Genomic DNA, 24,579 nt, shown 5'->3' on the forward strand with positions numbered 1-24,579 from the left:
GGTCCCATGGCTCATGTAAGCAATGGGCCTGACCAAAGGAGTCCCTTCTTGCTCTGAGACCCGGAAGGATTTCCCAGGATGCTTCTCTCAAAGACTGCACTGGGCAGGGGTGTGAATGGGCACAGCAGCAGTGTGGGGCACTGGCACAAGCGTTCAGGTACCTTTTATCATTGTGTTAGTGGAGTCTGCAAGCACAAGGTACTCTTTCTGCCCACCCTTTCTATCTTTCTGGTACCAGGATGGTCTCAGCAGAACCAGTAAAAGATACTGGAGGATAAACTCTGGCGCTGCTGTACCCAGCTAGCCTCCTAGCAGGCTAACTAGACGAGGTCAATGAGCTGCAGACAGAAAACAGCCCCCAGTGCTCCCTTGGCTCCTGAACAAAGGTCCTTTGCAGGTCAGAGCTGAGTTTTAGCTGGTGGTTCCCAAGTGGGGAATGGAGTGGGGCAACAGGACAAATTCCCAACTGAGTAAATAGCTCAGTGGGGAGCAGTGCAGCATAAATCATCCTCCCGCTCGCTCGGGAGTGAGTGTGGGATTAGGAGCCTTGCAGGTGGCTGTGTGCTGCCTTGAAGACACCAGGTCTTGTTTTTGACTCTTTCAGATCACACAGTTCCTTGGGTAAGTTGTAAACTCTTTCACTTATCTTATCTTCCCATAGAGTTATGGTTGTCATTTAACCACAGGTTTTATCTGAAGTACTACACAGCTGAGGAATGCAGTAGGACTTGTACTGCTCTATTCCCTTTGTGCCAAGGGAAGGACCTCCAAGTGCCAACTGTCCTACATGGGGAGGGAGCAGAGCTGCATCGCTCAGGAGTGGGGCTGCTAATTTACTGGGACAAAACAGCTCCCAAGGGCAGGCATGATGAGAGCTGCTGCTGTTTGTACCTGAGCTGGCAAGGAAATTGAGCATTTGCAGATACTCTAGTGGGACAGTTGATGCAGGTGGAGCAGGCACCTGCATGAAGACTTGTCCAAGGTGGGTTTGAAGGTGTTACAGGGGTGCTGGTGGACTGACCCCTGGTCTCATCTCCATGGCTGTGAAGCAGAGAGTGGAACAAGTGTCTCTGTGGCCTGGGTGCAAGTGATGGGGTAGAGTTGGGATGTTACCCAAAGAGGAATGAGCATGCAAAGTGAGTCCCATTCTTCTGAGACCTATCATACATGAACGGCATTCAGGGATCACACATGGCCAGTAGCTTTCTTGAGCATGTGGGGTTTGCTTTGTGCACAGTGGTGTATTCAGTATGCCAAATGCAATGTGCCAGGCTTGCTGTAGAGATGGTCCACTTCATGCAATGGGAACAACCAGGATTTCCAGATAAACATCAAGTTGTGTGGGGACAGGCTTTCTGGCTGGAAGAGGGGAAGTTTCCAGGGAACAGCAGCTCTGCACTCTGCGCCCAGCTCCCTGCAAAACGAAGGCTCCCTCCTCATCTCTCCACGTTCCTCCATGGTTAGCTGGAAGGCTGTGCTGTAGGGAAGCACCTGCTTATAATTGCATTGGGAAGAGGTTCAGTGCCTCACACAGGGCCATGGATTGCACAGGGTGTATCAGGGCTGTTGGTGTGGAAAGGGAGCACCTGAGTGGTGAGAAGAAAAAAGGAGGTGAGGACAGGACATGTTGGGATGAAGATGTGGTGGAGACATAGTGAGAGAGCAGAGAGTAAACATCTGCTCAGTGCAGAGCAACATCAGTCTCAATGATGCCTGGGGAGCCTGCACCGCCCCTATGGCTGGAAAGCTGCAGAAATCCCCTTGGCAAAGATCTGGGCAGGTGGAGGAGTGGGAGTCTCAGCACTGGAGCCTCCTGCATCCCAATCTCCAGACTCTGCAAAGAGGAGCAATGGGCAACTTCCTGGAAATGATGAATGGTTGAAAGACTCATATTTCAGTGGATAGTGCAACTGCCCAGTGTAATGCAACTGCCTAAATGCAGCCCAGTTCTGTATATGGTCTGCAGAGCTTGGAAACTCTTGCAAATAAAAGCACATGTTGCAGCTGCATTGCAAAACCTGTGCCCAACCAGCTTGCAGCAAGCAGAGCAATGGGGCACAGCCAGCTGGGTGCTGCTGGGCACTGGCGAAGAGGCATGCTGTTCCCGGAGAGACCTGGGCAGCCGGCTGCTGTGGGCAAATGCACCTGCTGTTCGGCAATGCTGCACCCACACTGCAGCCAGTGCAGAGGTGAATATCACTCAGCACAGCTCTGCTGAGCTGGAGGGCTGCAGTTTAGCTTTCAGTCAAGCCAAGGGAGTTAGAAAGGATTTTCTAAAATGCTGCTTTGCCACACTAACAGCCTCATTAATCACTCATTCAGCAGATGGGGATGCTCAGTAGCTCTTTCTGTCTTTGCAGACAAGGTGCGTGATTGGCAAAGAGATGCTTTTGGCCAGGGCAGGGGTGGCTGGAGCCTCAGCCTGCCTTGGCTGGTCAAGGATCAGGTGACTGCAGCTGGGGAGGTGTGACCCAGAGAGCCTAAAAATTGCAATGCTTTGTGTGTAAAGGATTCCTGCTGTGCTAATCACGCTTTTGTCTAGGGTACCACACAAGCAACTGTGGTCTTTCAAAGAGCACCTGAATCTCTCCAGGGGAACGGCTCCAGGGTTAAGTTGGATCCTATGCAAACACAGGGCTGAGTGCCAGCAGCACCAGGGAGGCAAAGCCCCTCCATGATGCAGAGCTGGGGCCAGCACTGCAGGCAAGCAGGTGGCTGTGTGAGCTTTACTCTCCAAAAACAGCAGAGGAAAACAGCAAGGAAGTCACACATAGGTGTCTACTTGTCCTGAGGGTTTTATCAGGAAAAGGCGACCCACATTGTTGACCCAGGGATGTGGCCAGGACCAGAGCATGACCCCCTGAGGCGCAGGGAGGCAGACCCCAAGGCTTGAGTATGCAAAGGGTCAGAATTACCTCTCCTGGTTTTCAAGTGTCAGAAATGTGTTTGCTTTGAGTGAGTGAACACAAGCCTGGCAGAGACCTGCTGAGCCACTGGGGCCAGGAGGGGAGGTGATGTAGTAAAACCAGTTTGGTTTCTTGCTCCCACTATGTGCTGAAAAGCTTTATTTTGAACCCCTGGACTTGGGTGGAGACCACCAGCTGCTTCCCGAGCAGCTGAGGAGGTGCTTTGGGTCACCTCTTGGCACAGTGGTGGATGAAGAAGCTGCCACTCAATGACCCAGCTTGGATGTGCCCCAGGCTGGGAGCAGTAGAGCCACCTCCAAAGCCAGCTTGGTGACAGCAGTGACCCACGCTTGTAAATCACCTGGAGCCAGTGATGAGCAAGTTGAAGGAGCAGGGAAGCCTGGCAGGACCAGGGGTGGGGTGCAGGGTGAGGGAGTGGTGTCTGCTGCCAGGTGGATGCTCTGCCATGTGTTTTCCATGCTCCTCCTCCCCAGGATGCGGGAGGTGGACCTGGGCTGCGGGAAGGCTCTGCTCATCAAGGAGAGTGGCGAGTTCCACGCCGTGGGACACAAGTGTCCCCACTACGGGGCTCCACTGGTCAAAGGTCAGTCTGCATCACATCCTAGGAGACTAACCAAGGGCATCAAAGTGTTGGTAAAAGACAGCCCGATCTTTATCCAGCTGTGCTGCCGGGAATGGGGCAGTGCTGTGCTGCACAGTCAGCGCCATCTTGGCATCTTCTTGCATGGGCAGTAAGCCGGAGGTGCACAAACCCCCTGGAAGCACTTCGCTGCAGGTCTGGTTTGCTGGTGACCTCAGCTTGCCACTGCTGGTCACAAGGCTGGGGTTTCTTTGGGTGACTTTGAAGAACAAAACAGCATGGGTACCATTAAATTCAGCTTCTGCTTCATTCTTCAGCTGGAGCTGAACCTCTCTTGGATGGTATGAAACAGCTGCAGCTCACTGCCCCTACGCAAAGCCTGGTTTTATGGGGCTTTTCATATTGTTCTGTTTATCGGTTCCCAGCCACTGAGGAATTAAAAAAAAGTCTTAAAGGGAAAAAAAAAAATCACTTTATTATTTTTCAGGCCACTCAGTCTTAAAAAATCCCAGAAAACCACAGCTCCCTGTAAATCAAAATTCTGTTTGTGGGGGAAGGAGGAAGCTCTTTGAGCTGATGGGGTCCTTTCAGTAGGCAAAAAGAAATGTTGCTGCTGTTACTGATTGAAATGGGATGAAGTACAGTGGTTTCCCATCTTGGCATTTAAAAAATATGCATCCTGGCATTTTCTCAGCATGGGCTTCAGGCAGGTCCCTACCCAGAATCTGAGTAATGGTAGTAGGCAGTGCTGGCCCGGCTGTGTGCTGGACAAGTGCGTCACCCAAACTAGGGGAGGGGGGCACTTAGCTGGAGGTGGGAACCTGGGGAAGACAGCAGAGCATCCTTCTTAGTGCCCTCTGGGCATTGCTGGCCCAGCAGCAGTGCTGGGTGCAGGCAGCGATGCTCTCAGCCCCTTGCCTGGGACTAGCAGCCTGCTGAGCAGGGCAGAAGAGCCCCAAGCTGCTCTGGTGGCCAACAGAGGTGAGAGCCCACCTGCCTTTCAGAGGCCTGCAGGCGCATCCCTGAGACTAGTTGCTCGCACAGGGATCTTGTTGGGGAATACAGGATTTGCTGCAGAAGTGCAGGGGCTGCCCCTGCATCCCCACGTGTGGTGGGTGATGAGATGTGACGCTGCTGTGCCTCGGCAAGCAAAGGCACAAGCCCAGGACCAGTGTACCATGGCCAAATTGTAGCTGTTCGCTCTGCCCCAAGCATTGTGAGCCAGCTCTTTCAGGCATGGAAAGCTGAAGTTCAAGGTAGCAGCCTCTGAGCAAACACTTGCGAGGAGTGAACTCATGGCTTTGGCCATGCCCTGTGCTTTCCTGGCGGTGTGCAGACTCCTTGCTGTGTCAGGATCTGTTCTGAAACACGCTTGCTCTAAATAAGTGATGCTCTGCTTGAGGCGCTGCTTGCTCCATGTGCTCTTGGGGCTTTTGGAGGTGACTATGAGACCCTGGAGACTGCAGCCCTAGGCCCTGCCAGAGAGTGAGATTATATTCCAGGCAGAGCAGACAGCTTTGGAGCTGTGCCCAGAGGTGCTGGAAGGGCACTCTCAGCGAGGGCATTTTAGATGGGATTCCTCATACAGGATCGCAGCTGGTAACGGTACACCCTCTATCCCAAATGGCTGGACCAGTCCCACATGCAAGTTAAGAGAACGCCACATCAGGTACCCAAGATGATGTTGACCATCCAGGTCCACAACAGCTGCCATGTGTCCTGTAGCAGATGTGACACCTCTGGGTAGAGAAGGAGTGTCATGGGGACATGCTCACAGAGTCTGAATTTTGAAGCTGCTCTGCATGAAGAGGCACAGCTCCTGCTGCTGCAGGAGGTCCTGGGCAGCAACCTTCAACTTTCAGGAAGTCAGCCTCATTCAGCAGTGACATTCATGTTGTAAAGAAGCCAAGGAGTCCACCATCAACGGAACAGCAGGAGGGAGATGTGGACTCTGCCAACCCTGCCCTGGCCAGGTCATGGCAGCTTGATCTTGGCAGGCAGCAGACAGGGACAGGAGGCAGCTGCAGGGCAGCACTAACTCTGCTCTACCATGTTTTCTGCAGGGGTTTTGTCCAAAGGAAGAGTCCGCTGTCCCTGGCACGGAGCTTGCTTCAACATCAGCACAGGCGACATAGAGGACTTCCCTGGCTTGGACAGCTTACCCAGGTTCCAGGTGAGACCTTTGTTCTTGCAGCCACAGAGGAAATCACAGAATCACAACAAGGTTTGGGTTGGAAGGGACTTTTAAAGATCACCTAGTCCAACTCCCCTGCTGTGGGCAGGGTCATCTTTCACCAGATCATGTTGCTCAAAGCCCCATCCATCCTGACCTTGAACACTTCCAAGAACGGGGCATTTCCAACTTCTCTGGGCAACCTGTTCCAGTGTTTCACCGTCCTCATTGTAAAACATTTCTTCCTTATGTCCAATCTAAATCTACCCTCTTTTAGTCTAAAACCATTACCCCTTGTCCTATTGCTATAGACCCTACTAAAAAGTCTGTCCCCATCTTTCTTATAAGCCTCCTTTAAGTATTGAAAGGATGCAATACAGTCTCCCTGGAGCAGTCTCTTCTCCAGGCTGAACAACCCCAACTCTCTCAGCCTGGCCTTGTAGGAGACATGCTCCAGCCCTCGGATCATTTTTGTGGCTCTCCTCTGGACCCGCTCCAACAGGTCCATGTCTCCTGTGCTGAGGACTCCAGAGCTGGACGCAATACTCCAGGTGGGGTCTCGCCAGAGTGGAGTAGAGGGGCAGAATCACCTCACTTGGCCTGCTGGCCACGCTTCTTTTGATGTGGCCCAGGATGCAGTTGGCTTTCTGGGCTGGGAGCACACATTGCCAGCTCATGTCCAGCTTTTCACCCACCAGCACCCCCAAGTCCTTCTCCGCAGGTCTCCTTTCAGTCCCTTCATCCCCCAGCCTGTATTGATACCAGGGTTTGCCCTGACCCAGGTGCAGGACCCTGCCCTTGGCCTTGTTGAATTTCGTGAAGTTGACATGGGCCCACTTCTCCAGCCTGTCCAGGTTCCTCTGGCATCCCTTCCCTCTAGAGTATCAACTGCACCACTCAGCTCCGTGTCATCTGCAAAATGTCTCTTTGCACTGGGATAAGCATGCTCTTTGAAGGCATGGAGCAAGCATTTTCTAAGCACATGCTGGGGTGGCCAATGGAGAGCAGCACCTCACCCAGCTCTCCTTCCTCCCTGCAGCTCTCCTTGTATCCACCCACAGGCATCAGACATCTCCTGGGAACCTGAGGGTGGAGGTGCACAAGGTGCACAGTCTGGGAGGTCTCCTGAGCAGGAGTGACTTGGGACTGAGAAACTAGCCATAAGCCTGAGATAGAAATCAGGTTTTACACTGACCATTGGTGCATAGTTGATAAGAGACAAGAAACATCCCACAGCCTTGAGCTGAGGTGAGCCTTGCCGTGGCCTGAGCCACTCTCGCAGGAGACCTGGTGAGCTCACTGCTCTGTTCGTTAGTTGTTGCAGAGGGAGTAATCACCCTCTTCACACCAGAGGCACTCACTGTCCTGCAAACTGTTGCTGTTCTCTCACCCTCAGGTGAAGATTGAGAAGGAGAAGGTGTACATCCGAGCAAGCAAGCAGGTGAGGGGCCACTGGCATCCCAAAATCAAGGCCCTTGCTTTTGCTTTTTGCTCTGTGTGCATGGGGGTGGGGGGAAAATGCTTTTCTTTGGGCTCTCTGGCAAGGGAAGCAGTGCCTGAACAGAAGGATGCATGAGCATCCAACATGGATAAACCAAAGGTCCACCTAGCCTGGTCATGTCTCAAGCAACAGCCTGAAGCTCGTATGGAGGCATGAGTGGAGCAGGGCAGAAGTGTTGTGTCCCCCTCCCATCCTGCCTGTGCTCCTCCAGCCTCCCTGCAGCTGCTGGACACCTGAGCTGGGGTGTCCATGGATTCAAGTTGTCCTGAACTTGTCCTATGTTTCCTTAAGCTTATAGCAACTTTCAGTTTAGTTGGCCCATGGAAACAGGCCTCTTCCTTGAGCCTTTTGGCCTTTGCTGGGTCTCAATGTGGCATGGTGATGGCAGAGGTCATCTGTGCTCCTTCTTGAGCCCAGATAACAGCTCCTTTTGCTGGAGAGGAACCTGGCACGTGGGCAGGGAGGGCTCTCATCCCCCCAGCTAGGATGCCGAATGAAGCCCATTCAGGCCACCGCCATCTTTCTTTCCATGAAAAACCTTCTTCTGATGCACATTTGCGCGTATGCATGTGTGAATCCAGTTGCTCAGAACCAGCTGGACCCTTACAGCACTTGGGTTAGATCCAGAGAGGTCACCTGAATGGCAGCGATTCTACTCCAGCTGATTCGGGTGGCATGTGATGAGGAGGGTTGAGCCTGTTCCCTCTACCAGAAATGGATTTTGGCCTCTGATGGCTGGCAACAGGGGGTCTGTGCAGCGGGTCTACAGAGGCATAGGTCCTCAGGTGTGCTCTAGTAGGTTGGACAAGTCCATCAGCTTCTTTGGATATCAGAGGTATACAAAGTCTACTCAGGTGCAGGATAAAGTTCCTGATAGGACTTCTGCATTTCCATCTCACCTGTTGGTTGCAGAATTGCACAATGACACACCTGGGCTGCATTTTCTTTTTTTCTCCCAGCTCTGTGTACCTGGATGAATTTGTAGAAGATGATGGATTTATTTTTCTTTTGTACCTTGTAAGGGGGTACACTGCATGGTGGAAAGGTATTTGGATGAGCATGGGTTTGGAGTCCTTGTTGGGTACAAGGGTGCAGTTGTTCTTTTTCTATCCAAGCTGCTTTATGACAATAGTGTAGTTGTCCCCATTCCTGCCTGGCTACCTAGCTTAAAGCTGAGAAAAGATAATGATTTTTCTTCTTGTTGTTGGTGGCATAGGCCCTTCAGACACAGAGGAGGACAAAGATGATGGCAAAGTGCATCTCCTTGAGCAACTATAACCTGAGCAGTACCAATGTGCTGATCATCGGTGCAGGTATTGGGTGGCATGCACTGGGAGCGCCGTGTGTGTCCCCTCATGAGCAGGTGTGTGGAGAGCAGGGTGTCTGTGTGCCGTGCACCTTCTGTCACCCCTCCTGCATCCCTCCCTGTGAAAAGGATCAGACCAGAGGGTCTCCCTGAGCCTTTTTGTCCTACACACTAATGGTCCAAAGGTGCCTCTACTCTGTGGAGCTTTGTAGTTCCCTGTCACAGTCCTTTGTAGTGGGTGCCTGGAACCCTCTTCCCTCTACACCCTTCCCAGATGCATCAGTAACCCCTGATTTCCACAACTGATAAGTGTAAAGTCCTCTTAGGTGTTCCTGTGATGTGGATACACTTTTCCTTCTGGAGCCTGCACATCTCTGTCTCATCGCATTGAAGCTGCCTGCAGCTCCAAAGTTCTTACCTCAAGGTGCTTCTCTGAAGATAAATTCTTCCATCTTCCCAGAAAATGTCAAATCCCTGCATGAAAAAGTGAAACTGCCAAGCTATATTTTCTTATCTGTTGTCCCAGCTCCATTTGTCTAATGCAATTTTTGTAGAAATCCTGATGGAATGAATCCCATCTACTGAGTTTGCCTGTTTCTGGAATAGGTTGGATGCTAGGCTGGACCATGTTGTGGTGAAATGGAGGGTGGGAGGAGGACACAAGTTGTGCAGTGCTGGACCTGGGGCTGGGAGGGAACAGCTGCTCCTGGCACATGGGTTGTTCTTACTTGATTACAGCCACCAGGTCACCAGATCCAAGCTGTGGAAATGGGAAGCACACTGCAATCTCCTGATCCTGCCATCTAAGTTGCAGCTCACAGCCTGAGCAGAGGGGAAAACCAGCCTGGCTGGCTTTTCCCTTGCTGCTGGGTAACATTTTTCCTTTCCTTGTGCCCCTGCTTTTTGTTGACTAAAAGCCAGGGTGTGACACTGCTACTCCCTGAGGTCAGCTGGGCTGTCCTGGTGTGCGGCAGGGCTGGACAGTCATCAAAATCCTCAGCGAGGTCACTCCACAGGCAATGTTAGCCATTGCTGAAGGAACTTTCTCAGGCTTGACCAGCTAAATTTACAGGTCTGTTAAAGACCAAGGTCTCTTCTGTTGGATGGAAAAGGAGGTTTCAAAGCTGAGGTTGTGAGGAAGAAGTGTTGGGAAAAGACTACCCATCTAGCCCTGCATTGAGGACCAAGATCCAGCCATGCCCAGCAGAGCTGAGGGCAAGCGACCTCAGCCCCTTGCTCGTGAGGGTCATCCTGGCATCAGTGCAGCATCAGTCCTGGCTCAGCATGCTCCAGGCAGCATGCATGGGATATCCACCCACCTGTCTCTTCTTCCCCTGTCCCCCACCTCCATCAATAGGAGCATTTTGTTGATGGACTAAACCATGATACTGTCCAGGTCCATCTTCTTTCATTGGTATTACAGAAACTGTGGCCCTTGCAACACTCATCATTGAGTGAGGCTTCCTTGGTTGCGAAGTGACTTGGGACTTCTCACTTGAGCTCTCAAGTGTCACCAGTTTGGCCAGGGAAGAAGGGACATGCCCATCATGCTGTCTGGCTGCAGGGGGACAGCATGCCCCAAGGAAGCTTTTTGTTTGATTTAGCCATTTTCTGTGTTTAAAAACAAGCGAACAAAAAAAACCTCAAAGAAATTGTATGCAAAATCCTCTGTAGTGAAGCATGCAACCAATACTATAGCTGTGAAGAATGGAGGACTCCCTGCCATCCGTGTTCAGCTGTAAATTCACTAGGAGCTGAGTGTGCAGGGGGAAGCTGCAAGACCCTTCCCCAACTAGGGGAGTGCAAGGATCTGAGTGGCCTCCCATGCCCCTGAGCTTGTGAGAGGTGTGTAGGTGTTGGCAGCACTCCTCAGGTGTGCTCTTTGTGGGTTTGTGTGAGTTTAGGGACAGACAAGTCCTGCAGAGGATTAATGCAGATTAATGCAGAGGGTCCTTCCTTCTGCCTGGTGCATCCACCCCAACCGGCTTCCCATGCAAGCTGTTTAACTTGGAAAGGGCCATAAAGTAAGGCCAGAGCTAATGAAGATGGTGATTTTGGAGTCAGCCCTGGTGGGGTTTAGGAGCAAAGGGTTCAGACCTTCAAATGCCCCATTACACATTGCTGCCACTGGTCTTCCTTCTCCCTTAGGGGCAGCTGGACTGGTCTGTGCAGAGACCTTGCGCCAGGAGGGTTTCTCGGACAGGATTGTGATGTGCACAATGGACAGACACTTGCCCTACGACAGACCAAAGCTCAGTAAGGTTTGTATCACTTTGGGTATGTCACATTCCTCCCATTTAAAAATTTGCCCTAGGACCTTTCCCCACTGTTAATCATTGCAGCAGCATGTTTCTTCTTCCTTATTTGTCCTGTCTCTGTTTTCCCTTGAATTTTCTTTTCTGTTGGTGACTGAAATATGAAACACAGAAGAGGAGTTGTTCAAACTCTGAACTAAGAGTTCAGCACAGAAACAAGGGCATTCTTCACAGGTCTTGCAACAGCTGTCTTGGGCAGCTCGTACATGGATGGATCTTATTATTATGTTTCCAGATCAAAATCTTTAGGGCAATGAAATGGGGCATGTGAAAAAATTGTATTGTCTGCCAGGTTTTTTATTAGTGCATGGTTCTTACTGCCCATCGATGCTCCATGCCATAATTATGATGATTATCGGTCATCATCACAACTTGGTAAGTTGATCACAGTGCAAAGATCAGTTTTTCTGGCACACATCCCATTTTGCATTCCAATTTGTACACACAGGATGATTTTCTAATCACATTTTTTATTACTAATTCCTGAGCCTTGATATCAGACAGCAACTCAGGTTGGACAGCAGCATTCGATCTTGAAGCTTGGAGATAATATAAGATAACAGGTGATATAAGTATTCCAGTTTGTCAGAGATGCTCATATATGGGGGCTGGTACTCTACAATCACAGCATCTAACTCTGCTTCCAGCCCCAAGACAAAGTGATTTTCAAAGGAAGGCAAATATACATGTGGCTTTTTGAGAGCATTCAAGCCATTTCTGTGCTTGGACAAGACCTGCTTGGGGCGAGGAGCAGCTGGCTGAAACCTGCCCAAGAGTCACAGAGGTGGTGCTGGGGAGCTTGGAGAAGCTCACAGTCCCTGTCCCAGCCAGGCAGCTCTCTGAAACACTTATCCCCTCCGTGTGAGTCTTAGACTGCCTCTTCCACTCTCTGTTAAATAGTAAGAACACCTCGCATGCCAGAGATGTTATGCATGGTTTGTTAAACTCTTCATTAAACACCTCTGGCTGTAGTTGCTTTTGGAAGGTGCACAAAGCCCATGGAAGAGAAGGCAGAATTTTCAGGAACAGGCTAGAAAAAAAAGGGGATTTTTCTTAATCCTATTGTGAGTGGGACTAACCCTGGAGTCATTAAAGAAGAAGCACATAAAGCTGTAAGCAGCAGAATTCTTGCCTCCTGAAACTGCAGCATTGCCCTTCCTCTGCCTTGCTGAATGCCTGTTGTCAATCTGTCCCAAGATCCTGCTGGACTGTTCCTCTCTGTCCCCTTTGGACCATGACCTGCTCCCTGGTGTGCTGCAACATCTTCGTTACCGTCTCTGGAGCACTGAGCAGCAGCAAAACCCATGGTGGTTGCTCACTCCTCTGCACTGCCCTCCCTGTACCCCAGCATGGGGGCCACTGCTCGCGATCCATGGGGTCAGACATTCCTCTCTGTAAACGTTGGGTGTTTAAAGAATTTGCAGCAAAACCTATATGACCCTGCATCTGCCTCAAGTCCTAAGATACGGGTCTCTTCTGAGCACAGCATTATCTGAAGTCACGGTAAGGGAGTGTCCTGCATGGCTCATCCCAGCCTCTGACCCAGCCACCTTCAGGGAGAAGGACATTGCACATCCATTCCTGGGGCAGATGGTGAAGCCCTTGACTCCTGCATCCCCTGCCCCTCTTTGGTCAAGCCCAATCGTCATGTCTGTGTGGCACAGGTAGATGATGCTGCTGCTCAGCACTATGTGATATGTTGCAGGGCTTGACCATGCCATGTGTGTGGCCATGCCCATCCCCACTATGCTGCAGGCAGGGAGGGATGCACTGGAGCATGGAGCAGCCTGTACACAGGACACATGGTGCTCAGCTTGTCCTCAACCGATGTCTGAGCTTGTGTCAACAGGGTTAGGAGGACAGATGGAGTTGGGCTCAATTGTGAGCTTCACCCTGTGTGTAAAGATGATGTAGGTCTCACCCAAGTGACCAGGGAAGGCTGGGAAGAGCAAGAACCTTTATCTTGCAGCTAAAAATGAGCAAGTATGGGCCACATGCCCCTGCTTCAGCTTTTGAAGGCACTTGTGCTGCGTAACTTGGGTGCTTTTGAAAGTGTTGCCCTTGTGTTAATACTGATTGTTCTTATTGTTCTTTTAGCTTGCATTTCCCCTGGAAACTGGTTGTTTTCTAAATAATGGGGCTTTTCTTTTATTCCTATGAACTTATGTGTGTTATGAGGAGCTGCAGTTAGAGCTGCTTTGCAGACACTCAGAAGCACTTGCTGTGATCCTGCCTTAGCTGGTCAGTGCCACCCCTGTGCTGAGCAGGCAGAGAAGGAACCAGATACTAATCCAGCATCTTGTGATGACTTTTACTTGAAAAGGCTTTGATTGAGCCCCTGTAGAGCAACTCTCTTAACCCATGCCATAAAGACTGACTTCAGACTACCACTGACTTGTGTTGGTAACAGGCATTTCTCCACTCGCCTGTTCAACCCACAGTGGTTGACAGAAAAATGGCTTTTTTTGCAGTCGATGGATTCCCACCCGGAGCAGATCACCCTGCGCCCCAAGGAGTTCTTCTGCACCTATGACATCGAAGTCCTGACTGAAATGCAGGTAAGGAGAGTCCTATGTGTACCTGCAGGCTGTCTTCTGCAAGTTGGACTGGATGATCTTAAAGGTCTTTTCCAGCCTAAATGATTCTATGATTCTATCATTCTAAGTGCTGGTCCACAAAGGCTGTGTTTAGAAATGTGGCAGCTGTCTCTGTTCTTGACTCACTGGATGCCATTGCAGAAACTTTGGGTCTCCCCCAGCTCCCCTGTTTTATGGCCCAGAAAGCAGGTTGCCTGTGGTTGTTCAAAACCACAGTTAATGCCATCCCTCCCATGGCTGGAAGGACACCCTGTGTAAACTCTGTGGTGATCATCATTTCTCATCTGCCATTTGCAAGCATCCTTACATAGATCTGGGGTGACCAACTGGCCTCTGATTAGCATAACCAGCCTGCAAGCAGCGCAGACAGTGATGGTTTAAACATTTCTCCCCCTTATTTCATTTATACTGGGAGATCTTCAAGGATTTGTGAAAAGGCAGCTAGGAATATTTAAGGTCTGGGTTGGCTAAGCTGTGGACAGGAACACAGGGGACTAAAACCTAACAGACAAGTTGGTTGCGCTGGGATCTCAGTGAATGTCTGGGATTTCATCCCTTAACATTATTTAGGAATGATTTCAGGTTGCAGCTGTGGATATCAAGAACAAGATAGCTGTGTTCAAGGATGGATTTAAGATGGAATACAACAAGCTGCTGATAGCAACTGGAAACATGTAAGCTATGAACAAACATTCTAAAGATCAAGAGAAACTGTTTTATCTGAGAATGTGAGGAGCTTGTGCCTGAGGATAAGAGGTCAAATCTGGTGTTGAATATGGACACTGAATTTGTTTGCAAGAGCGTTTGCAGAAAAGGCAAGGAACACCTTTTGGATACGTTTGTATTTATCTATATCTACATCTATATCTATATATGATATTTCTCTATATGCTATCTACCTATCTATCTTTTATTTATACATATATGAAAAAATAAATATGTATATATTTTTAGATATTTAAATAAACCTGTGTGGGGTATGTTTACTCAGCCAAAGCTGAAAAGCCTCTGTGTCACTCAAGAGTCACCCAGAAAGCAGGTAACCACCAGACATGTGGGCTGGCAGGGCAGCTGCGGGATTTGCTACCTGCAGTGTTTCATGGTCAGCACCTAGGTCAAAAGGCTGTTAACAAAAAGTACCTACTGAAGCAGTCAGGGTGTGTGGGTTGTTTGATGTTAAAGAAACTGGTAGAAAACTGAGATTTGAAAAGGTGGAGGAATTTGCCAGCAGCACCCTAACACTGTGCTGTTCCCTGGGGGCTGGCTCTAGAGTGTATGGGAGAGACTCAGGAAATTCCCACTGAGTTCATCATCCTAGAATATTAAAATTAATGCCTTGAACATATTTGTTTAACAAAAGCCTCCAAAATGGAAGTATCCTGAATTTTTTTTAGAGGTCTTTTTTTGCCACATTGCTCTTCTTTTCACCCCTCAATAATACTCAACCCTGACAATCAGATAATTCATCCATCTGAATGTCCATCTTTCATTTCCTGCCAACTTTTAAGACCTTTCTCAACAATGAAAGCTTAATGCTTTTCTGTTGCAGCCTTAATTAGGTGTTGCTATTGCCCCAGCCTAATAGACCCCGTTCTGAAGCTCGCCCCAGGAGGGAAGTTTTCAAGACTGAAACCCAGTCCAGCTGTAGGAAAAGGCAGTAGCAATGTACCTGTCCTGCTCCACTGGGGCTCAGAGCATCGCCCAAGACCAGCATCTTCCCTAGCATCCTGGAAGTAGTGGGTTGGTTTGTTTTCAATAGGGGATTTGTCAAAATTGGCACTTTAAGATGAAAATGAAGCATCCTAGTTCCCTTTCCTTGTGCTCCTAACACCAAGGCACAAAACACGGTAGGAGAAATGCAGCCCCTGCAAAATTTATTGTCCAGGGCAGGGATGCTGTAGAACAGGAGAACAGGCTCCTGTAGCTGGAGCAGGAACTCTTGTTGCAACGCTGTGTGCCACTGATAACAGCAACAGCCCCACCAAGTGCTAACTGCTGGTGCTGGAGTGTGCAGCACCACAGCCAAAATGCCATCTGCACCAGCCACCTAATTAGGTTCAAAAGAGTATTAAGCCTTTGGCAATAATTTCAAAATCCTTATGCACAAGCTCCAGGTACACCAGGTAAATGTTGTTAAGGTACCTAAATTATTTAGGATTGTCTGTCCCATTTCCAGATGTGAGTCAGATATGCAGGGACCAGATAATTAAAAATATATAGACTCCAGTAAGTGCATGGGGAGGACACAATTAAACTACTACAGCATCAGCAGCGTGCCCTAGGAATGGATAGTGGAACCTGCATCTGCAGAGGCTGATGAAACTTTCAATATCTGGCTCCAAAGTGTCTGCTGGAGTACAGAGTGAATTTTCTGTGTCCCATTAAGCTTCTGAAAATTTTACAACATGCCAGAAATTAAGCACAAGCTTGCAAAGCAGTACCCATCCTGTGCTGTGCTGCATTGCCCCAGAAGGGAGCTCATCCCAGCTCCATGGATTGGTCCATGGATGGGGTTGGGGACAGCCGCCGAGCAGCCACTGCTTTGCTGGTGTTCTCGGTCGTGCTCTGGACATTGTCCCCCAGCATTTGGGTTTTTCCATGCTATGTCTCCAGCCCAGAGAAAGGCCAAAAAAGGAAAGGCTGAGATGCTGCTGGAGCCCTGGAAAGGGGGTCTGCAGTCCTGATTGCCACTATGGGGTCAAGAAAAGCACCTGTGTCACCTTCAATGTATGTTTTTTAGGCCCAAAGCTCTCAGCTGCAAAGGCAAGGAGGTTGAAAATGTTTTCAACATCCGGACACCTGAAGATGCCAACCGTGTCGTGAAGCTGGCCACGAGCAAGAATGTTGTTATCGTGGGAGCATCCTTCCTGGGTGAGCGTTCGCTCTGCGGGTGTCCATGTCTCAGCTGTCCACATCTTCCTGCAGACAGTCCCAGTCCCTCTCCCAGTTTGTCACTGCCCAATTAGAGGTACACCCCCCCAAAACTGGACCTCAGGGTAGTCCAACCTCCAGCTCCAGCTGGGTGGTAAGGACATCTCCTTGCTGAAAAAATTGATTTTACTGAAGAGGCTGGGCTGTTCAGCTTGCATGGACACAGATATTGCTGTCCTAGTCTGAAAAGTAAATGGCAAGTCCAGTACTGGTCCCTGGGTGGTATCAAATCTGGTGTGTCTAGATTTGACTTCAGTTGGGAGGGTCTTGTTGGTAGGTGAAAACCTGTGGGTTTATTTCTCTTTTACTTTTTAGCAGGGTGGTGAATTTTTTAAAATACACAGAAAAAATCTTATAGTTTCTTTGTTGGTTCTTCTTTTTGCTTGATATGGTTCTAACAAAGTTATTGTGGGTCCTGCAAGCCTTAAGCATAAACGGTTGTTAGTCAGGGAATTTATTATAAAAGGTTAGGTATTTGTTTTTCTTCTTTTTTTAAAAAAAATCCTGTTTTAATGGTTCAATCAATCCTATCCACAGCAAAGCATGTGGTATGGCGGGGGGCAACTGCAAATTGCAGGTCATCAAAAAGACCCATTTCCAAAAAAAACCCCATAGATAGAAAATGTCTTGGTGAAGGTGCCCATGCAATTGCCAGCACCAAAATTGCGCCATTCTGATCGGAGAAAACAGCTGTTTTCAGCCCTCATCTCATTACCTCTGCTGAGACAATCCCAGCCGTAAGAAGAAGGTTTCCCTCATCTGAGATCCACTGGTCCAAGTGCTATGGCTTCCCAAGGCATTTTAGGACTTCATCATGGCCAGTTCCTCCCTTCAGTCTTTGAAACCTGCATCTAAGAACAAATTACCATATCATATCTCACCTGAAATGGTGTGGCCCCTTGTGGGTCTGGTGGCACCCCAGATCTCCTAGCACAGCAGCTGCAACCTCCTCAGCCAGGAGTGGGCAAGGCTGCTCCTCTGCTGCAGCCAGCACCAGGGATGCAGTGCAGCTCTGGGGGGGGTTCCCATGGCTGCTCGGACCTGCTTCCGTTCCCCAGGGATGGAGGTGGCTGCCTACCTCGCAGAGAGGGCCCACTCGGTGTCTCTGGTGGAGCTGGAGGAAGTCCCCTTCAAGAAGTTCTTCGGGGAGAGGGTTGGCCGTGCTGTCATGAAGGTGACCTCACTTTCCAATCTGGGGGGTGGTTTTGGTGACAGAGTGGGTTCTGCTTGTTTCATTTATTGCACTAATTAATTTGTTATTTGACATTTATTGATGAAGCTGTGATGGTAGCAGTCACTAGAAAGAAAGAATGGACTGCGTCTTCCCTCTTGCGGTCCACGTGCTATAGAGCACCTTCTTCTGGACATGTGTTGGGGACGAAGGTGGAGAGCCCAGAGGGTGGGCAGGGCAGTGCAGGGGCACAGGGATGTGAGGAGTGGGGGCGGTTCGGGGTCCTGATGTCCCCTGCTCTGTCCCATGTCCCCCCTCCAGATGTTTGAGAGCAACAGGGTGAAGTTCTACATGCAGACAGAGGTGTCGGAGCTGCGGGAGCAGGAGGGCAAGGTAGGGGCAGGGGGTCCCCAGGGACACCACCACAGCATCCCCCCAAGTTTGCTGTTCCCTTTGCCACTGGGGTTTTGCCCCTGAAATTCATATTCCTGGATTTAGCCCCCAGGAGCAAATGCGCTCTAGCACGGTATGTGGGGGGGTTTCATTGCTCCCACCCTCCTCCTGCTGCTGTTGTAAGGAATTATGATCAACTTACATGTCAAAAATGACGCAAGCTGCCAGCTTGGCTTGCTGCTGCTATGGGTGGGGGGGGTGTCCCCAAAATAACTGTGATGTCCCCCTGTGTCTCTCATGCAGCTGAAGGAGGTTGTGCTGAAGAGCGGGAAGGTCCTGCGTGCTGACGTGTGTGTCGTTGGGGTTGGTAAGGGACCATTCATGTGGGTGCAGAGCCCAATGGGCTGGTGGTGCTTTGGTTGGTGGAGGAGAAACTGGGGGAGGCATGGCAGTGATGGGTCCCTGGGGCAGGGTAGCTGGGGGTGCTGGTGGAGATGTGCCAGCCCTGCTCGGCTGCCACACATGAGTCTGTGTAGCAAAGCTGAAAAAGGCTGTTCTAGAGCCTCCACCCCAAAATGCAACTGAAAATATATTTGGAAAATACCGATGGGTTTGTTTTTTCCAGGAAAAAAAAAAAAACATTCAAACTGATTTCATCCTCTCAAGTTGTTTTTTTTAAAGCCTCCCCAAACTGAATTTTTTTCTTCTGTTTTTTTTTAATTGCTGCCACTGCCATAGAAGAGGGTGTTTTTCTCCTTTACACTTGGGGGGAAAAAAAAAATCCCTTTCTCACTCTGTAACTTTTCAAAATGTTGTGGACTGGAAGAATCACAGAATTAGTTTAATTCTGCTTTTGTTGTTTTATTGACTACTCTAATTTGTGAAGGCTAGAGGAAAAAAAAGATCAAAAAAGGAAAATGAAAGCTGAAGAAAAGATACAGATTGTGGGGGAGGCAGAGGAGTGCTGTCTGGAAACCTGAGGTCCCTTTTAAATAAATTTTTTTCAAAATATCTTTAAAAGAAAAGTGGATTGAAAAGTATCTTCAGGCATTAGAAAAAAGGTGGTGGGCAGATAACAGCAGTGCACTGATGGCTTGGAGAGCAGGAGGGATCCTGGGGTGTGGGGGCTGATGTAGTGGGAGTAGTGGGGGCTCTGTAGGGTGCCTGGCTCTGCTCCCCACTCCCAGAGCAACCTGCTGCCTTTCCCTTGGGGCAGATGGGTTGTCCAGGCAGGGGGCAGATCTGCTGGCCTCAGGGTCAGCCCCCTGGTGCTGTTGGGATGCCCGGCTACCATGCCAGTAGCCCTTGCCTTCTCCTGCAGGTGCAGTCCCAGCGACAGGCTTTCTCAAGCAAAGTGGCATCAATATTGACTCCAAAGGTTTCATCATGGTCAACAAGGTGAGCCTAGGGGGCAGCCGCTGCCAGGAGGGAAAGCAGGAGGAGCTGACTCTTCTCCAAGATGAGCTTTCTTGCTGCTCCAAAATGCTGTCGCAGGGGTGTTTCATCTGCTGACATACTGAGATGCTGGGAGCATCATGCTGGAGCGCCTGGGATCCCCCTGCAAGTGAGGCATTTGCAAATCCTCACCCTGGATGCTGTGGTTTGGGTCTGGCTCTGAGCTGTCCTGGAATGGTGTGGATATTCTGGGGGAAAAGAAATGGAGAAGGATCCACCTTTTCAAGGATCCCAAAGGATCTCATCTTTCTTCCCCACCACCAGTGGGAATGGTGTTGGTGCTGATGGGTGGTATGTGCCATGAGCAAGATGTGTGTCACAGGAGCTGGGGCTCATTGCGACCCACCCCTGTGCTTGTTGCTTATATGTGCAATAAGCCAGGCTCTATCTGCAAACACCAACAAACCTCAGTCTTCTAAGAGGGGCACCAGGATGCCAGTCTGTGTCTCTTTTTACTGGGTAACCCACTGGCAGAGGGATACTGTAGGTCCCTGCCTGCGTGGTCTGCTTTGAAAATGAAGAACGCTAAATCAAATCCCACCTGGGGGTCCCTCAGCCAAGCAGAGGTTGTCCATATGTTTCTGGGGACCATGACGGCTCTAGAGCAGTTCCCTGTTTCTGTTCGTGTAGGGTGCAAACCCCACCGACACACACTTCTTCCCCCCTGCAGATGATGCAAACCAACATCCCCGGAGTCTTTGCAGCCGGTGATGCTGTCATGTTTCCACTGGCCTTGAGGAATAATAAGAAGGTGAACGTCCCTCACTGGCAGATGGCCCATATGCATGGTAGGTGCTTTTCAGTCCCTTCACTTTGTGATGCAAACTGTTTACAGAAAAGAGCCTTTTCCAGATCCCAGGGAAACTTCCAAGACCTCTAGCGAGAGAATGAGACAACTGCCAACAGGGAAACTGGGGAGTTGTATTAAACATTTTGAAGCATGTATATTTTATCTTGTCTGATATGCCTTCATTTGTCAGCCTTCTTGACGTGCATTGCCTAACGATGCCTCGTGATGAACACAGAAGTGCCCACGGACAGGCTTTCCCATACACTGTGTGCTTCCTGGCATCTGCAGTTGCTGCAGAGTCTGATCTTCTCCTTGCCCCAGGACACTTGGGAGCTCACATCCTAATGTTAGCTCGGGCTTACATCCCCAGCTGGGCTGCCCACGCTGCCAGGCTGGCCCAGGAGCATGCTGTGGAGCTGAGACCTTTCTCCCCTTCACAACAGCAAGCCTGGAAACCCTGGCATGATCAGCTGCCCACAAGCTTTCTGAGGCGACAGCCCTGTTGTTGACCTCTCGATGGGTGCCCTGGGTGAGAGGTTTTGGAACCACACCTCCAACATTAGCCTGTGGACACAGCCCCCTTTAATGCTGGTCCAGACACACCTCTGTGGCAGGGACTGTACCCTAACAGTCGCCATGCCCTCAGGGGGCTTATCCAACCCATAACCGTTTGCAGTGGGAGCTCAGCAAGCTCTCAGCCCTGTCACTGTTGCATAAGTTGGGTTGAAACGGGCTCAAGAGCATGTCACTCATGCCAGTGCAGGTAACAAGTCAGTAGGAGCTGCGCTGCAGGGGAGGAGTCTGAGGAGGAGTCTGAGCCCAGCCTTGGATGATGCGATGCATTTCCTTGTTGGTACTTGCTGTTGTATGGGGTTTATTTTAGCCTAAGCAGAAGGTCTTGGTTTCCCTGTACTCTGGGACTAGAGATGTCGGTGCTGTGCTGTGACCTTGAGGGCAGACCGCAATGCTTGCCCTGGTGCAGATCTTCCTCACTCATTCTGCTGCTTCTCTCTTCCAGGCCGTATAGCTGCGCTGAACATGCTGGCTCACGGCATGGAGATCAGCACAGTCCCGTATTTGTGGACTGCTATGTTTGGGAAGAGCATCCGATATGCAGGTAAAGGGCTCCCCAAGGCTGCTGTAGAGTTTGTGCTGGTGGAGGTGTCCTGGGATAGAGAAGCCACAGCCATCTCCCTTGCTGTGGACCCTCCACACCAACCTCTGCCTTGTGTCTGCTTCCCTTCCTGGCTCCTGAGGGTTTTGGTATCTCCTCCAAAACCTGTCCGCTCATGGCCATGGGGCGCAGGGCCAGAGGGATGGCTGTGATGACAAGGGATAGCCCAGCATGAACAGAGACAGTCCCCCTGAACTTGCACTTCTCTGAATAAGAAGGGGTGCTTTTTGATACCCTCATCTTCTGGTGCTGGTCTCTTGGTGAGAGATGCTCTTCATGTAGCTCTGGATTGAAACACTGTCTTAGGGGCTAGAGTGCATCTCTTGCAGGATGCTCTTCATGTAGCTCTGGATTGAAACACTCTGTCTTAGGGGCTAGAGCTGGATCTAGGGGAATTTTTGCTGAATCCACTTCTCTTCCTTCCAGGCCACGGGGAAGGATTTGATGATGTTGTCATTCAAGGAGATTTAGATGAACTGAAGTTTGTGGCATTTTATACCAAGTAAGTGTTTCTCTTCTCCACGTTCCTACACAGACATTTGTCTAAGCTTGTTCTGCTAGGCTGGAAAATATTTTTGCCAGAGCTTCTGTCAGTCAGTTGTGTTCCTCTCTGGACACTGAGGTTGCAGGACATTAATAAAAGGCCCTAGAGAAACAATGTGCTAAGCGTAAAGCAAGTTAAACTGGTCTTTGGACCTAATGTCTCTGCCAGATGTAAGCACTTTGTCCATTCTCATAATATCTGAGAGCAGATAATGGCTTCTATTAATCTGTTGCTCACAATTCCCATCAAAGCTTTCCTTCCCATCTCATCATTGCGTTAATGATTTGTGACCACAGTTGAACTGGGAGCTCAGGCATCACCTTTTCTGCTTTTGGTTTGGCAAATTAAGCTAAAAAAACTTTTCTGCCTTAATAGACAAGCTGTGAAGGTTGCAAGAGTTCAGGAGCTTTTGTTACACCTGTAGTGAAACCCAGCACTACCCCAGGCTGGGATCCTATCTGCAAATATTTTCCTGAGATGTGTTGACAGCTGGGATGCATTGCCTCTGCTGTTCTTCAGCCACGTTGACTGTTTAGCCTGGCAAGACCACGCACCATGAATTTATCCCCAAAATATTTGCTGATGTTTATTCTTTTGTTGCCTTTGTCCCATCCCAATCTGAAATCAGTAGTCACAGAGCCTCCTCATGCCTGGAGACAGAGGGGATTTCTTCAAGTGCTTTCTAATATTAAGGATGGGGAGAGTGAAACCAGGGAAGTGAAGGTCTGCCTGTCTCAGCAATCAAACTACTTGGCAGCAGTGTTCAGGCAGGGATCAGGAGGGAGCTCTGGGCAGGAGCCAGCTCCTGCTCTGCAGAGATCATCTCACCAGGGCTCGCTGCCCCTCTGTCCCCTGCCCAATGTCCCTCACGGCCTCCCCTCCGCGCCCCCTCCCTGAGGGTGGCTGCTTGCCCCCATTGCTCCAGGATGGAGCCTGGCAGTTGGATGTGTCCATTGGGTTTGGAGAGGCACAGGGCTCACTTTATCACCCCGTGGCACGAGCCAGCCAGGTCCCTGGTGCTCACCCTCTTTCTCCTGGTGCCTGTGCACCTTGGATAAAAACCTGCTGCAGGCAATCGGTCTCCAGCTGCAAGGGGACATTTCTCTTCTACAGCCACAGTCACAGGGCTGTCACTCCCCACCCTCTCAATGTTTTGAAGTGCATTTAAATCACATAAGTGCCAGAGCAGCATTTTAAAATACACAGTTTGCTCAGTGAGTGTGAGCCAGGGGAAGATAAAAACCCATTTTTGGCAGTTTTGCTGCAGTGGTTTGCAGAGCTGTGTGTACTTTTGGCACTCTATCCCCTGCAAAGCCACTCTGCAGCTGTTGTGTTGCCCCGCCTCAGGTTCCCTGGCCTTGCTGGCAGTCTCCTGCATGCAGCAAGTGCAGCATTATGGGGCCAGGCGTCCATGAGCCGCACTGGCACACATTTCTTTACAGCACATAATCTTCTTTGAAACCTCTATTCCTCCTTTCCATACCAGAGCATTTAGCTATTTATCCCAACCCTAATTAGAAATGAAATGTCAGATTGCTTTAATTAATCATCTATAGAACCTATTCAAAAGGAAAGCCCTGAGCAAGGCACATAGTCCCTGCTCTGTGCAGTGGCCTCATGCTCAGCTTGCCGCCAGTGGCTGCTGCGGGGTGAGGGCTGCCTGGGCAGACCTGCCGGCACTCAGGAAAGCTGGGCTCAGTGGGCAGCAGCTCCCCATTGGGCAGGCAGTAGGAGTCTGCCTCTAAATGCTGTGTTGTTCTGCCACCCAGGAGGGGCTCCCAGAGATGGCTTTTGAGTACCAGGACACCATTCCGTGCTGAGATCTGGAGGTACTGGGCAAGTGCCGGCTGGCAGGGGGATGGCCAGTGCATCTCCTGCTGCTTTGCTCAGCTGTAACGAAGTCCCCGTGTCTGCTTCTGTGAGAGGCCATCAGGAGCGTTTCTTCCTCTTTTTCTCATTTGGTGATCGTTCTTCTGGTTGGTGCTAATGCTTTTGGACTGAGGACACTGTCCCAAATCAACCATCCCCTCCTGCTTCCATCTACCATGCCCACCCAATGGTTTGGACTCTTCTCCTTGTGTGCGCTGTCTTGGTTGTTACATGAACATGGGTGGTTTCCACTCCCAGAGCCTGTCCTCAGCATTGACTTTCACAATAAGGCTCTTTTTTTGCCCAGAGTCTGAAGAAGAAAGCAGTTTACTTATCCCTGTTCAGAGCTGTGTGAGCTGTGGAAGGGTCAGTGTGAGGCCCTGTGCCAGGAGATGTACGGGACGGTGCTCTGCAGATGTCCCCATGGGACACTGCGTTTACCACAGTACCTCAGCCAGAACAGGCTGATGTCATCCCACCCCTAAGACCTTGGAGATCTTGGGAGATCGAGGGAATTGCTGTGGTTGTCTTCTTCACTGTTCCCCACTTCTGTTGCGTTGAACCCTGCAGAGGAAGGGAGGACCATGTAGACACAGTGCTCCATCTTTCCTCAGCCTTTACACCAAGACTTCTGATTGCTCCAGATCCCAGGTTCAGGAAGGGCACTCTTGTTGCCTCTACAGACCTTTTGGAAAAGGGGGATTCCTCCTGGGTTCCCCATCTGTCAGACAAAATGTTTAAAAGCCAGTGCTGATGTGGGGTGCTCCAGTTCACCAGCACCCCATGAGTTATTTCACAAAAGGACCAGCTACCCCATGTCTTGCTGACGGAAATGTCTGGGCTGCATCCACCT

General features: G+C 50.1%; 1 protein-coding gene across 3 annotated transcripts in view; it reads left to right on the plus strand.

Annotated features, from left to right (window-relative positions):
* Positions 1 to 24,579, plus strand: part of AIFM3 (AIF family member 3) — a 38,387-nt gene that overhangs the window by 9,456 nt on the left and 4,352 nt on the right. For all 3 annotated transcript variants that reach the window (XM_075718790.1, XM_075718789.1, XM_075718791.1), the window contains exons 3-17: positions 3,401 to 3,510; positions 5,571 to 5,680; positions 7,077 to 7,121; positions 8,398 to 8,494; positions 10,636 to 10,748; positions 13,274 to 13,360; positions 13,982 to 14,073; positions 16,140 to 16,270; positions 17,389 to 17,504; positions 17,823 to 17,894; positions 18,198 to 18,261; positions 19,216 to 19,292; positions 20,020 to 20,137; positions 21,158 to 21,256; positions 21,740 to 21,815. In XM_075718790.1, the coding sequence (XP_075574905.1) occupies positions 3,401 to 3,510; positions 5,571 to 5,680; positions 7,077 to 7,121; positions 8,398 to 8,494; positions 10,636 to 10,748; positions 13,274 to 13,360; positions 13,982 to 14,073; positions 16,140 to 16,270; positions 17,389 to 17,504; positions 17,823 to 17,894; positions 18,198 to 18,261; positions 19,216 to 19,292; positions 20,020 to 20,137; positions 21,158 to 21,256; positions 21,740 to 21,815 (1,407 nt within the window). The remainder of the gene's footprint in view (positions 1 to 3,400; positions 3,511 to 5,570; positions 5,681 to 7,076; positions 7,122 to 8,397; positions 8,495 to 10,635; positions 10,749 to 13,273; positions 13,361 to 13,981; positions 14,074 to 16,139; positions 16,271 to 17,388; positions 17,505 to 17,822; positions 17,895 to 18,197; positions 18,262 to 19,215; positions 19,293 to 20,019; positions 20,138 to 21,157; positions 21,257 to 21,739; positions 21,816 to 24,579) is intronic.

The sequence above is a fragment of the Pelecanus crispus genome, chromosome 11 (assembly GCF_030463565.1).
Source record: "Pelecanus crispus isolate bPelCri1 chromosome 11, bPelCri1.pri, whole genome shotgun sequence".
Lineage (NCBI taxonomy): Eukaryota > Metazoa > Chordata > Aves > Pelecaniformes > Pelecanidae > Pelecanus > Pelecanus crispus.